Consider the following 12,849-nt stretch of genomic DNA (forward strand, 5'->3'; position numbering starts at 1 on the left):
TTAATTTGCCTGAGGGAGAATAATCTTTGACATGTCCCTCCTAAAAATCTAAATACAGCAGGGTTGCGTCATTACACAAGTTCTCTCCATGTGTCAGGTGGACCATGTCCAGTCCAGTAAGAGGAACCAGATGTAGGGGTCTGGCTGGGAGAACTTTCCCCACACATCATCCAACTCATATGGCTTTAGCTCAACAATAACACAACAGAACACTGGCCAGTAGGCTACTCTACAGTTCAATGGGCAGACATACGTCACATTAATGGGAGTTAATGGACCTCCAGGTGACTGCTATTTGCCAAACTCTGTAGAACTTGTGTAACGCATCTGCATCGTAGAACATAACATTTTCTTGTGTTATGAATGTTATTAAAAGTACTGCGTACCGGTATGTTGAAATAATTTCCCTTTAAAAATACATTTCTCCCTAATTAGCAATATGATGTTGCTGAAATTGGTGCACTGCACACTGGGGCATAATTATGGTATTCTAGCTGGCACTATAGTAATTTGGGATGTATGCAGCCATCCTAAACATGTTAAGCCTACCGTGCACAACACTGTTCATCCATCTCTTGTCATCATTTCAAAAGAAACACAACGTGGCTGTTCCACATCTGTAAAACATTTCTCCTCTCTGAGATCGACTTCCTTGTGCAACGCTGTGCCAACATTCATTGTGTAAAACACATGCAGTCCATGTCCTGTCCTCGTAGTAGCCACAGTGAGCTGTTGTTATTCACCTTCCATCTATCAAAACTGGATTTACTTCCACTGGAGCATTGATACTGTGAGCAGAGCACTATGGATTCTAGAGATATGTTCCTCATGCTGTGTGTTGTGCTGTTGGCACACTCCACACTCCAGCAGAACTCCCCAAAGAAAAAGAATGGCAGAAAAGGTAAGACTGCTTTTATCTTGACAAAGCAAAGCTTTGAGTGTACGTAGTACGTACAGCACTTTTCAACAACACTGTTTTTAAATGTGGTCTATACATGAAGTGGATTGGATTGTAAATAAACATGAGTGTTGGCTGTGTTGCCGTTTTTGCTTACTTCAAACAGACGCTGCGCTCAATGCTGTAATTGAGGAGATGAAGAAACAGATTAATGACATTGTTCAGGAGCTGAATTTACTGAAAGAGCAGCAAGCGTTACAAACAGGTATTGTGTATACTAGTGTCAATGAGGTTTTTAGAGCGTATAAATGTGTGGGAGGGAAGGACGATCTCACATGGTGAGCAGCTGTTCGTTTTTAGTCAAGGATGACAGGGGAGGAGGGTGTGATGCTGAATTTACACTCTGCTGTATGACCCTGCACGTCACTTGCTGAAAATAGCACACAACAAATCAGCCTTATGAGATTTGTACTTTGTGCGTACAAATCAAGCTTCAGAAGCCACAGACTCCAAGGGATATAGGTCACCATGAATACCGGTGAACTCACCCCGGAAAGTGAAGACATCTCACCCCGAAAGTCCAGACAACTCACCAAAAGTGAAGACATCTCACAGGGGTGAGTTGTCTTCACTTTCTGAGACGGCGAAGTGAAAGACGGCGAAATGAAATTCGTCAATTGTTTCATTGAATGAAACACACTCACACACGCATGCGTGCATTAACATCCACACCACCACAACGTCTAATTAATATCTGTTAATTTATCAGTAGTTTAGTTTAGTTTTAGTCACTAGAAGAGTGACACAAATTCAACGTTTGCCACCTGAAAAGTACTACAAAAAGAGGTTAATCAAACAGAAACGTCAACATTTGGCCAACCTGGCGGGAAGGAAAGTACAAGATAGGGAAAACATTTGGCCAACCTGGCGGGAAGGAAACAAGATATTCAACAGTTGGTACTTTGAAGAGATGTGAAGAGATGAAATCTGAAACCTGAAACTAGAGAAGAGAGAAACTAGACTAAAGACCTTGGTACGGGAGGCCGGGTACCAGAGCACAATGGACGGGGGTCGCACGAGGGACCGCTGGGTACGACCCGGTTCCTGCACAACCCAGTTCCTGCACGACCCGCCTGCCCATTATGCCCGATATCCCAGATTCAACCCATACCCCGGGGAGAACTACACTATAACTGACGTAGATCCAGCGTCGTCCAGCTCGTAGATTTAACGTTGTCAACGTCGGGCCCCAAATTCAACATGCTCGTAGATTACACGTCGCGTCGGGCCAATCAAAAACAGATTCAACACACACACGGCAAACACATGCGCGCACACACACAGACACAGGCAACCCCCCCCCCCACACACACACACAAACGCCCACACACACACCCTTAGGCCCATCACAATTACTACATAAGTATTTGTGATAATCGCAATACTTTTGGGATAATAGTCATAATCGTCATACTCGTTCCCATGTTGGAATGTAGTGGAAGTAGCAGATCTAGGAGCTCAAAACCGTTTTGATCTCGTAGATCTGATACTTTCACTATTCATGTATTTTTATTGTAATTTAAATAATGTATTAATACTTGTGATGGGCCTAATGTACCTCAATGTACCAGCTTGAGCGGTACATTTGGGGATTCCAGACAACATAGCGCGCCCACTATCGTTGACCGGCTGGGGAGACCCTTGAGTCTTGACCCTACCCCCGGCGTTCTGAGGTCACTGTCCTGGCGGGGAGACCATCGACCCTATCCCTGGCGTTCCCAAGGAGCATTCCAGACATCAAGGGCAGCAGGCATAATTTTCCTTTAAAAGTAAATAAACAAAAAAAAGTGTTAAAAACAAGTGTTAGAAATGACTACACCTGTACGTGCCCATCGGCCTACTTGAGAACGATGCAACTAGGGAACCTAATAATACCCGTTGTCAACTTGTCATAGCACCCGTTTTAACGGGTCCCTTTTGTGCCCATACTGTATATGGAGGTCTTTGCATCTGTCTGTCTGTGCCTGAAGAGTGCAAACTGACTGTGACAAGTGGACTGGTTAAGTAATCAATTAACAGGTGTGGGGTTGCCGTGGCAATCAATTGGCTGAGGCAGAGACTGGAAATTGCACAGGTGAGGGACTTGGGCTCATTAGGTCCACTGGCAGAGCCTGACCAGAGCCTTTTGTGTTGTTTCTGGACAACGGTGTATGCCACCGACTCAAGGCCGGGCACTGCACTCCCTGTGGGGGTGTGGAACGCGTGTGTCAAGTTTGAAGTCGGTGGGGCAAACTGCGGTTGTTCTTGAGTTACGTGCATTACAACCGCGCGCGCACACACACACACAGAGACGTGGCACATTTATTTATTTATTAGGATTTGGGACCACAATCGGGCATAGCTCAGCCCTAATTGCTACTCCACTACATCTCAGAGGCAAATATGCTTTTACTCCAATACATTTATTATTTTTTTAAATCTCTGAAATGACAAATAAAAATAAACTAAGACATTGCTGCGTCTAAAGCAACCCCAAAAATGATCAAACATTAGCCAAATTGGTAATTACATCAGAAAGGCAAAGATTTTGAAAATAGCCGATCTACAAGCTCACAACAGCTCGCAGTGCAAGGTATTGCCTTTGCCACTGCAATGCTGTAGCTACAAAAAATCTTCTAACAGCAATGATGAATACTATTAAAAAGTATTGATGGAAGTACTCTCATTTCTGACTTGAAGGTTTCTTCAACCAATGTTCATGTTTTAGGTTATTAGAGAAAGTAAAAGATGAGTGTTTAATTGGTTTATTTTCATTTGATGCTTTGTTTCGTTTGAACGATTTTAGCTATTTTTGACAGTAGAAAACATTATTTAGCACCATGTTCGAATGCCCCCACCCCCATGTCAAAAATAGATACAAATCGCTAAAACGAAAGAAAGTAGCAAATGAAAGAAAATGTACACTCATCTTTTACTTTCTCTAATAACCTAAAACATGAACCATGGTTGAAAAAAATCAAAAGTTGTCCTTTAAGTAAAAGTATCAATAGTGCTGTATAGAAATACTGTTTCTGTGAAAGTCCAGAATTTAAAATGTACTTCAGCAAAACTACAAAAGTATTGGTTTTATAGCTATTGAAAAATAGCAGACCTACAAGCTTCGAGCTTGTAGGGGGGGGGGGTTGTCACTGGAAAAACATTTTCAGATCGGGGTCGGCGGCCAATTACATATATTTTTGGTGGTCCTTGGCATGAAAATGTTTGAGAACGACTGACATAGAAACATGGGCTTTTCAGAAAACTGTCAGGATTTAGAAGGCATTTGTAGTCCTCCGGTCTAAGTGGTTAATGTATGTTTTGTAATAAATATAAAAAATAATCTGCACAGTAACTAGTAACTAATGTTTTCAAATAAATGTAGTGGAGGTAAAAGTATAATATTTGGATCCGAGATGTTGTGGTTAGTAGAAGTAAAAAATATTGGGGAATATATATTGAAGTGCAACTACCTCAAGATTTTAAGGAACTCAAATTCCCTCGAAAACTGTTTTTAACATTATAACAACATAGTAGTAACCTTGCAATAACATTGTAACGCTAATGACATTGTAACACTGTAATAACATGATTGTAACATTGTAACAACACACTCACCGGTCTGCAGTGTCCACAGGCCGGGGAGAGGCAGGGAGCCAAATCTGTACCTCTCCCCCCCGCTGTTCTGAGGAGGGTTCCAAAAGCACCAGGCATCATTCTCCTTTAAAAACAAACAAAAAAAGTAAATATATTATAAAAAGATCAGACCTGTCTGAAGTGAGTGGTACTGTACTGCACTGTACTGTACAAGGCACGCCCTCCTCCCTTGCCTGTGTATTAGGCTGTGCAACAGTGACACTTGGTGGTGAACAAACGCTATAACGCTATTTCCGTGCTCAGACACAGGGACCCAGGAACACGCATAGCCGTCTATAGGAGTGGTTGCACCACTCAAAAATCACACCTGTGTGAAGTGAGGGGTGCTCTCGTCTGTCTGATCGTACATCATCATGACGTAACGTATGTCGGTTTGCTCAGACATATCTATGACATAAATTCACCATTCATTGTCAATAGGAACTGAAAAAATAAACCCAAAAAGAAAACTTTCTCTTTTGAATTCGGACCAAAATTGGGCATAGCTTCGCCGTCCAGAAAAATGTGACACTACTTCTTTAAAGCAGGGGTATACCATTCTGGCACGACAGTTACACAAACGGTTGGACGTTGTTATATAGGGAAAGTTTTATTTTATTTGAGTATTTCCAGTACTTTTACTTCACTTTCACTACTACATCTCAGGGGCAAATATTCTACTTTTACATTAATTTGAAAACTTTCGTTACTGTATGTTAGTTTGTACATTTAGATCAGTGGTTATCAACCCTCTTTATATCAAGGCCCATTATTTATTTATTGGGCATTTGAGCCACGGAACCACCCATTTGATGATATTTAGCCTCTTTTCATGTCGTTGGATAAGATTTTGCTGTACCATTAGGAGAGATAACAGGCAGACGTTGATCAAAATAACAATTCTTCTACATTCTCCAATTGTGTGGACTTCTGGTAAATTAAGTAATGCAGATGTTTAACAATTATTTAACTCTTGAGAGCGTAAAATGATATTGGTATAATTTTATGCTGTCAAGAGTTAAAGATCTAATAAGCGTTGTAAATAATTGCGTAAAGAATTGACGTAATATTGACGAGCTGATTGCTCAACCGATGTCAACCTCCACAGTGTCCAGTTAAAACATGAATGATGTCTGTTCAAAGAGATTTATTCCACTTCACACCCACATCATTGGTCGGGGGGGTAGGACCAAGGGATTTGGGATTTGTTTATAAACATTTTGGTATTTGTTTATAAACATTTGCGATTTGTTTATAAACATTTTGGGATTTGTTTATAAACATTTTGGGATTTGTTTATAAACATTTGTGATTTGTTTATAAACATTTGTGATTTGTTTATAAACATTTGGGATTTGTTTACAAACATTTGGGATTTGTTTATAAACATTTGGGATTTGTAAGTCTCATGGGGGGGGTAGGACCACTACCAGTTGACCTGTAGTAAGTCTCATGGTCGGGGGGGTAGGACCAAGGGATTTGGGATTTGTTTATAAACATTTGTGATTTGTTTATAAACATTTGTGATTTGTTTATAAACATTTTGGGATTTGTTTATAAACATTTGGGATTTGTTTACAAACATTTGGGATTTGTTTATAAACATTTGGGATTTGTAAGTCTCATGGGGGGGGGGGGGGGGGGGGTAGGACCACTACCAGTTGACCTGTAGTAAGTCTCATGGTCGGGGGGGTAGGACCAAGTCTCATGGGATTTGTGATTTGTTTATAAACATTTTGGTATTTGTTTATAAACATTTGGGATTTGTTTATAAACATTTGGGATTTGTTTATAAACATTTGTGATTTGTTTATAAACATATGTGGCCCCCACCTAGCTTCTTAATTTTGATCTCAAAGTGCACCAGATTGAAGCATTTTCATGGCAAATTTACAATTTTTATCCGGCGTGGCAAAGCAGGAGGGGGGGGGGGCTCTGTATAATATGTTGCCTAGGGCCTCAAAAGGCCTAGAACCGGCTCTGCACATCAACTTTCCACCACAGTCTCTTTTCGGTGTTACACGACTACACGTGTGTGGTTCTAGAATAGCAAAGAAAGAATACAGGGAATTCACAAACCGGACTAATAAAACAATTAACTTTAAATTATCAGAAAGATGCATGAAATGTTAATATGAGCGATATGTAATGCTAACATGAGCGACATTCAAACAACATTTGCATAAGACCATAAAAATAACAAAATTATTAAATCCAGCAAACATTTGTAGTACAAGTGAATGACTTTCTCATAATAAGCTACAGAAACACTGGTTGAGACACACAGTTTTAGGCCAGAGAAAAAGAGAGGGAAAAATCAGCTAGTACCTGCAACGCGTTTGCTGCGTACACCTGTACGCAGCAAACGCGTTGCAGGTACTTTGCCGCTGTCGACACGTCTGCTGTGCACACACACACAGTGGAGCCAAAGTTGGCGGGGATGCTAACTGAACACGTTTGCTGTGTTTACAGTGAAGCAGTAACCCGTGGCTATAGCCTAGCTAAACTGTGCTAACTGTCAACACGTCCGCTGTGTATACAGTAGAGCAGAGTTTAGGAAGCTAAAAAGGAACACGTTCGCTGTGTTCACAGAGTAGCTCAGTTTAGCAAGCGCTATCAAGAGCGCGGTCGCGTCCTTCTGCAGGACACGTGCTAAACAAAGAGAGTATAAAGTACAGTGTAAAAATTAGGGCCGTTCGCCGGTCAACTAATGAAGAACACTTACGTGAAATTTTCTGGAAAACCTCTGAAAAACAAATATCGAAGTGCAGTCGGGGTGCCAGGACCCGCTCCTGTCCGTTGACTCAAACTAGGATACGACTTTGCAGTTTTCAAATAATGCCGTGTGTCCTCGCATGAAGTTTCACAAAAGTGAGGACAATGGGTGGAGCCTGATTTTATACCACCAAGCTGGAGGGGGTGGTCAAGGCTCCCATTGGTCCCAAACCCAGTCAATCAATTGCCTGTGAGTGTATTATAATGCTTCTGTGATTATGATTATTATAATTAACACACATCAACCACATTAAGCCCCTATATACACTTCGGCCATTTGAAAATTGCTGATCTACAAGCATGCGATGCGACACATTGTGAGTTTGTAGATCTGCCATTTTCAAAAATATTTGTATACAATTTATACATTTGATAACTTGTGTGAAATGGGACATTCTGCATAGTAATTGCGACCGTAGATTACTATGAAAACCTGCAAAACCTGTGGCTCTGTCACCATATACGGGCGTCAGTGCATCACGCCATGTGACGCCAGAGCGACACGGAGGCTGCCATGACACTCACATATATAGGCATTGCATTGGGACTGGATTACCCAGAAGCCCTGAGAATTAAGCCATTTTAGACCAGAGGACGATTCTATACGAATGCCTTCTAAATCCTGGCAGTTTTATGAAAAACCTATGTTTCTATGTCAGTGGTGTTCAACCTTTTTCACGTCAAGGACCCACAGAATTATCTGTATTTGGCCGTGGACCCCCATCAGAAACTATGTTGTTGCAGGGACCAGGGACCAGCAAAGATTTGAGTTAAAAACGTTCACACGGAAAGAATATATATTCCAAATTTGCGACACATTTTCAAGATCTTTCAAAAATAGCTATAAATACAGTGCCCATAATTGCACGTTAACTCCATGCAGTGTGACTCAGGGGTGTGTGTTGGCCGCAATTTGCAACTCAAATTGCAATTGGCAACGATTAATCACATAATGTGATGAATCTAGAGTTGCAATACCCTCCATTGACTCCCCACTCATACAAATTGCTTTTGTGATCTGCTTGTATTAAACGACGGGAGGTCGGCCTTATGGGCAGTCCCCTAAGAAACAGCTTGTCCATGCATCCTGGCTTAGGAAAGTTAAAGGACTGGCAAGTCAAAACACAACTTCAGTGAAAACACAGAAATGTAACATGCTGCAAAAATGGTAAATTTTTATATAGCGCCTATATCCAAGGCACTTTACATAGATTGTGCATTACATTCATACACCGATTGCGTGGAAGCCATGCAAGGTACCAACCAGCACGTCGGGAGCAATTTGGGGTCGTGTCTTGCCCAAATCTCTCCCAAATGAGCACTGGATTTTGCTGCAGACCGTGAAAGCATTTTGTGTTCATTAGCTAAAGTTTCACTATATTATCTTCTTAACCAGTAAGACACCCTGAGGTTGTGTGCACGCATCTGCCTGGGTGGTGGCGGACTTCTGGGTGAGTGCTGGCGCTTTATGGAATGAATTCTGTAGCTACTGGCCAGAACAGGTCAGCTCCATATATGGAGATTTAAGGGTGGCAGCGGGGGCAGTGTCTTGAGTGTACAGGGTTTGATGAGGTCAGATCAACATATGGAATGTCAGAACAGGTCAGCTTACCCCGAAAGTGAAGACAAATCACCCCGGAAAGTGAAGACATCTCACCCCGAAAGTCCAGACAACTCACCCCAGGGTGTCTGCACTTTTTGGTGAGTTGGTGACCAAACAAACCTGTTTCTTGTACACAATGCAATATTGAAGCAATGATATGGTGTGTCCTATAAGTCCATGTGGGCTGGGCGCCTTTGGTGCATGACACAAAAATAAAGAATCTATCTATCTATGACAAATATGGTCTATTTGGGTTGTAGCTTACTTGCCATGTAACTCCAAATTGGGGAGATACAATAATTTTATTTAACATTAACTTTTAATGTTTGTTAACGGCGTGAGACGTCATGTGGCTGATATAAACCTTGCTTACTTCACACCAGTGATACTACATAAAAAGCATTCCTGTTGACTTAAAGGTATATTCAGTGATTTCACATAATTCAAATATCTTCTTTTTTTGTTTTGTTGTGATAATCCTCCCTACTATAGAGTGTGCTGACCATATAAGTAGTTCCTCCCTGTCCCCAGTTAACCCCTGGGGTCATAAAACCTTAGGTTTCATTTTTGGCTAGGTGGCCCAGCCTTCATCCAATCAGGATAGAGAGGGGCCTTCTGCCAATCATCAGGGTGGGCCTTGGTGTGTTTCCAAATCACTGAATGCTCTTTTAATTATTCATATATCCTTTGGGACAATAAAGATTATTATTTATTATGGGATAAATAAATAAAACTCGATTCTGTACTTTGCAATTCGATTTATATACCGTGGCATTAAAAATCGCGATATATCCATGTATGAATCGATTACCCAGGTCTCCTCTTTCCTTTCCCTTGTCAGTTTGCCTGAGAGGCACGAAGATCCCCGGCAAGTGTTTTCTGGCCGATGCGGCGAAGAAGACCTACCACGCCGCCAGTGAGGACTGCATCGCCAAGGGCGGCAGTCTGAGCACGCCCGTGACTGGAGACCAGAATGACGCGCTCAACGACTACGTGCGCCAGAGCATCAGCCCCGACGAGCACATCTGGTTGGGCGCCAACGACATCGTGACGGACGGCCTATGGGTGGACCAGTCGGGGACCAGCGTGCGTTTCAAGAACTGGGAGACTGAGATCACACTGCAGCCGGATGGCGGCCGTGGCCAGAACTGCGCTGTCCTCTCCACCACAGCCAACGGGAAATGGTTCGACGAGAGCTGTCGTGCCGAAAAGGCCTCCGTTTGCGAATTCAATATTGTCTAGTAAGACCAGTGATTCTTATAGTGGGGTCCGTTCCGGGGGTCTGTGACCGGCTGTTCGAAAATAATAATAAATAATAAATAAATAAAATAGCAGATCTACAAGTTCATGGACGCATTGTGAGCTTGTAGATCTGCTAAAAAGTTGACAAATCTTCTGGGGTCCCTGGCACAAAGTAATTTTCAATTGGCAGTCCATGACCAGATACATATCAATTAGAGGGTCCTTGACATGAAAATGTTTGAGAAGCACTGGTCTAGACTAGTAGAGGGACATGATGCATATAGCGTCCTCAATCCTCATTCTGTGGAGAGAAATATTCTAATCAACACGGTGCTATTGAGTATAGATGTGGATGAATGTTATGCTTTATTAATAAGTCAATAGTTGGCCATACCACCCATGACAAATTTTTAAACAAAATGTGAGATGCCAGAGGGGTTTAATAACAAAATGATATGCAATATTACTGGCCTATGGTTGAATATGACAAGGCATTTTTAACAGCAACCCCCATTGGGTAAAATATACCTGTGTTTAGTGATGGTTTAGTAAATGGTGTAACAAAAAATACGTTTAGTAATAAGTTGCTAACCCCATCCTGTCCCACTGTCCTTAAGCGATACTTCGTTTTAGTATTAACTAAAACGCTGGCTCGTACTTAGTGTTATTTGAGTATGGAAACTGAAATGTGATTATCTAAACATACTTTTTGAGAAATAGCTAACCTCTTGCTGTGTTTCTTTTTGGTTAGCACTAAACTAGAACCCACCACTTTCAACAAGTGGTCACTAGGCATATCTATGTAAACACACAGAACTAGTTTAAGTTTATGTCTTGTCAGTTAGTTGTTCTTCTCTTTTGTAAATCTATGTATGGTTTTTCTTTTCCTTTTTTTGTAGTAGTTTAGATTGAAATGTGAAAAGGGTAGGCCCAATGAACATTTGCCTACATCTTTTTGGTCTGTTTCCCTGATTGTATCTTTTTTTGTATTGAGTTGTACTTTTGTTTGAATTAAATGTACTCATTCTGCATACTGTTTATAAATCAATGCATTGAAACTGGGACTCAACTGATGCAAATTACAGCAATGTTGTTATTCAATTGAGCCATTTACACGTATATTAATTGCATTTCTGTTATATTAAATATGCTAAAGTGGCTTACATTTATTTAAATTGCCTTTGTACATTTCTTTAAATAAACAAAACAAAAGGAAGTTCACATTTCATAGGCCAGTGGTCTACTTCAACAGGAGAACAGGAGCGCCACCAACAGGTGGATTTTTGAAAATGACTCAAATCATGAAGGCAGTGTGCAATTTATGTGGAATCTCTCAGACTTTCATACTAGGCTGAGGAATATATCCCACCCTATTCACATTGGCCAGTTACAGCGCCACCAACAGGTGGATCTGTTGTTGTGGTTGTTCTTGTTGTATACGTAACAAAAGAGGCTGATGACCCCCCTTGGGCCCCCTCAACTCTCACTATAACTATAGACACTTTACCTCACCCCCTCTCTCTCTCTCTCTGTTTAAAAGTAGCTAGGCCTACAGGAAAAATCTCAAAGTAGGCTACAGGTGAAAATATAGTAGGCCTACAGCCAGGTAAAAATCTCTCTCTCTCTCTGGTCCTGTGTGAGAGAGAGAGAGAGAGAGAGAGAGAGAGGATAACTGTGGATATACACGGCTTGGGATATCCGTGGATATACACGGCTTGGCAAGCCGTGGATCTACAAGCTCCAAGTGTTGCGTCCACATGCAGCGCGTTGTGAGCTTGCAGATCGTCGTGCCCCACTCACCATGAATCCAAGCAGAGGTCCTCACAAGTATATTTTGATGCCAATACTTTGTAAGATATTACCTTCAAGTCATTATTATTATTATTTCCACAATCAGGGTACTTCATCCACCTCTAGTACAGTTACACCGTGATTATGTGGTGGTTGCAGTTGCACACTACTACTAGTATAATAAGCAGTTGGCTAGCAGGTTTAATGGTACATGGAGGAGTTCCGTCATTATGCAAAACTGCTCTCTCAGCAAGATTCCGTCCTCCACTGACACATACACGTCTCTGCACACAATTTATGGACATTTTCATATTGAGGACCCCCAAATTCATGTAGGCTACTGTATTTGGCCATGGCAAGGACCGGCCATCTGAAAAGCTTTTGTGCCATAGGGACCCCTATAAGAGTCCCTGTATGTGTTAATTTGAAAAAAAAAAATGCTTTGAAAATAGCCACATTTAATAATGCTAAATTGGTTAAACTGATTGTGATGGTATAGTTATAGTAACTCATTTTGTTGGGGACCCCAACAAGCACTTTGAGAACCTCTGCTTTAAAGAACACACAGTATCTCACTTGGATAGCTCTGCCCAAGATACCGTTTGCAATGTCTCCCTCTGCAGGTGCTTCTCTGAACTGTCTGATGCAAGAGTGTTCAACATGGTGTCTCACAACTCACAAGAGTGAGAGAACAGAAAGAAAAAACCACCAAGACTCTGGTTTCTTCCATGCATGCACATTTGTATTTGTCTTACAGGGAATGTCTGTATTTCACAGGTGGACATTTGCAATACTTAAGTTAAACGCCTGATTGTTGAACATACAGTACATTATGGCTGCCCATAACCATAAGGCATATTTGGCGGAA

General features: G+C 41.5%; 1 protein-coding gene across 1 annotated transcript; it reads left to right on the forward strand.

The window, feature by feature from the left end:
* Nucleotides 1-689: 689 nt before the first annotated feature.
* clec3ba (C-type lectin domain family 3, member Ba) lies at nt 690-11,359 on the forward strand. The gene is made up of 3 exons (XM_080767139.1): nt 690-901; nt 1,065-1,163; nt 9,790-11,359. Exons 1-3 carry the CDS (start codon nt 805-807, stop codon nt 10,188-10,190), a joined length of 597 nt encoding a protein of 198 aa, XP_080623265.1. The 5' UTR covers nt 690-804; the 3' UTR covers nt 10,191-11,359.
* Nucleotides 11,360-12,849: the final 1,490 nt, after the last annotated feature.

Source organism: Protomyctophum bolini (assembly GCF_963924005.1).
Source record: "Protomyctophum bolini genome assembly, chromosome: 7".
Lineage (NCBI taxonomy): Eukaryota > Metazoa > Chordata > Actinopteri > Myctophiformes > Myctophidae > Protomyctophum > Protomyctophum bolini.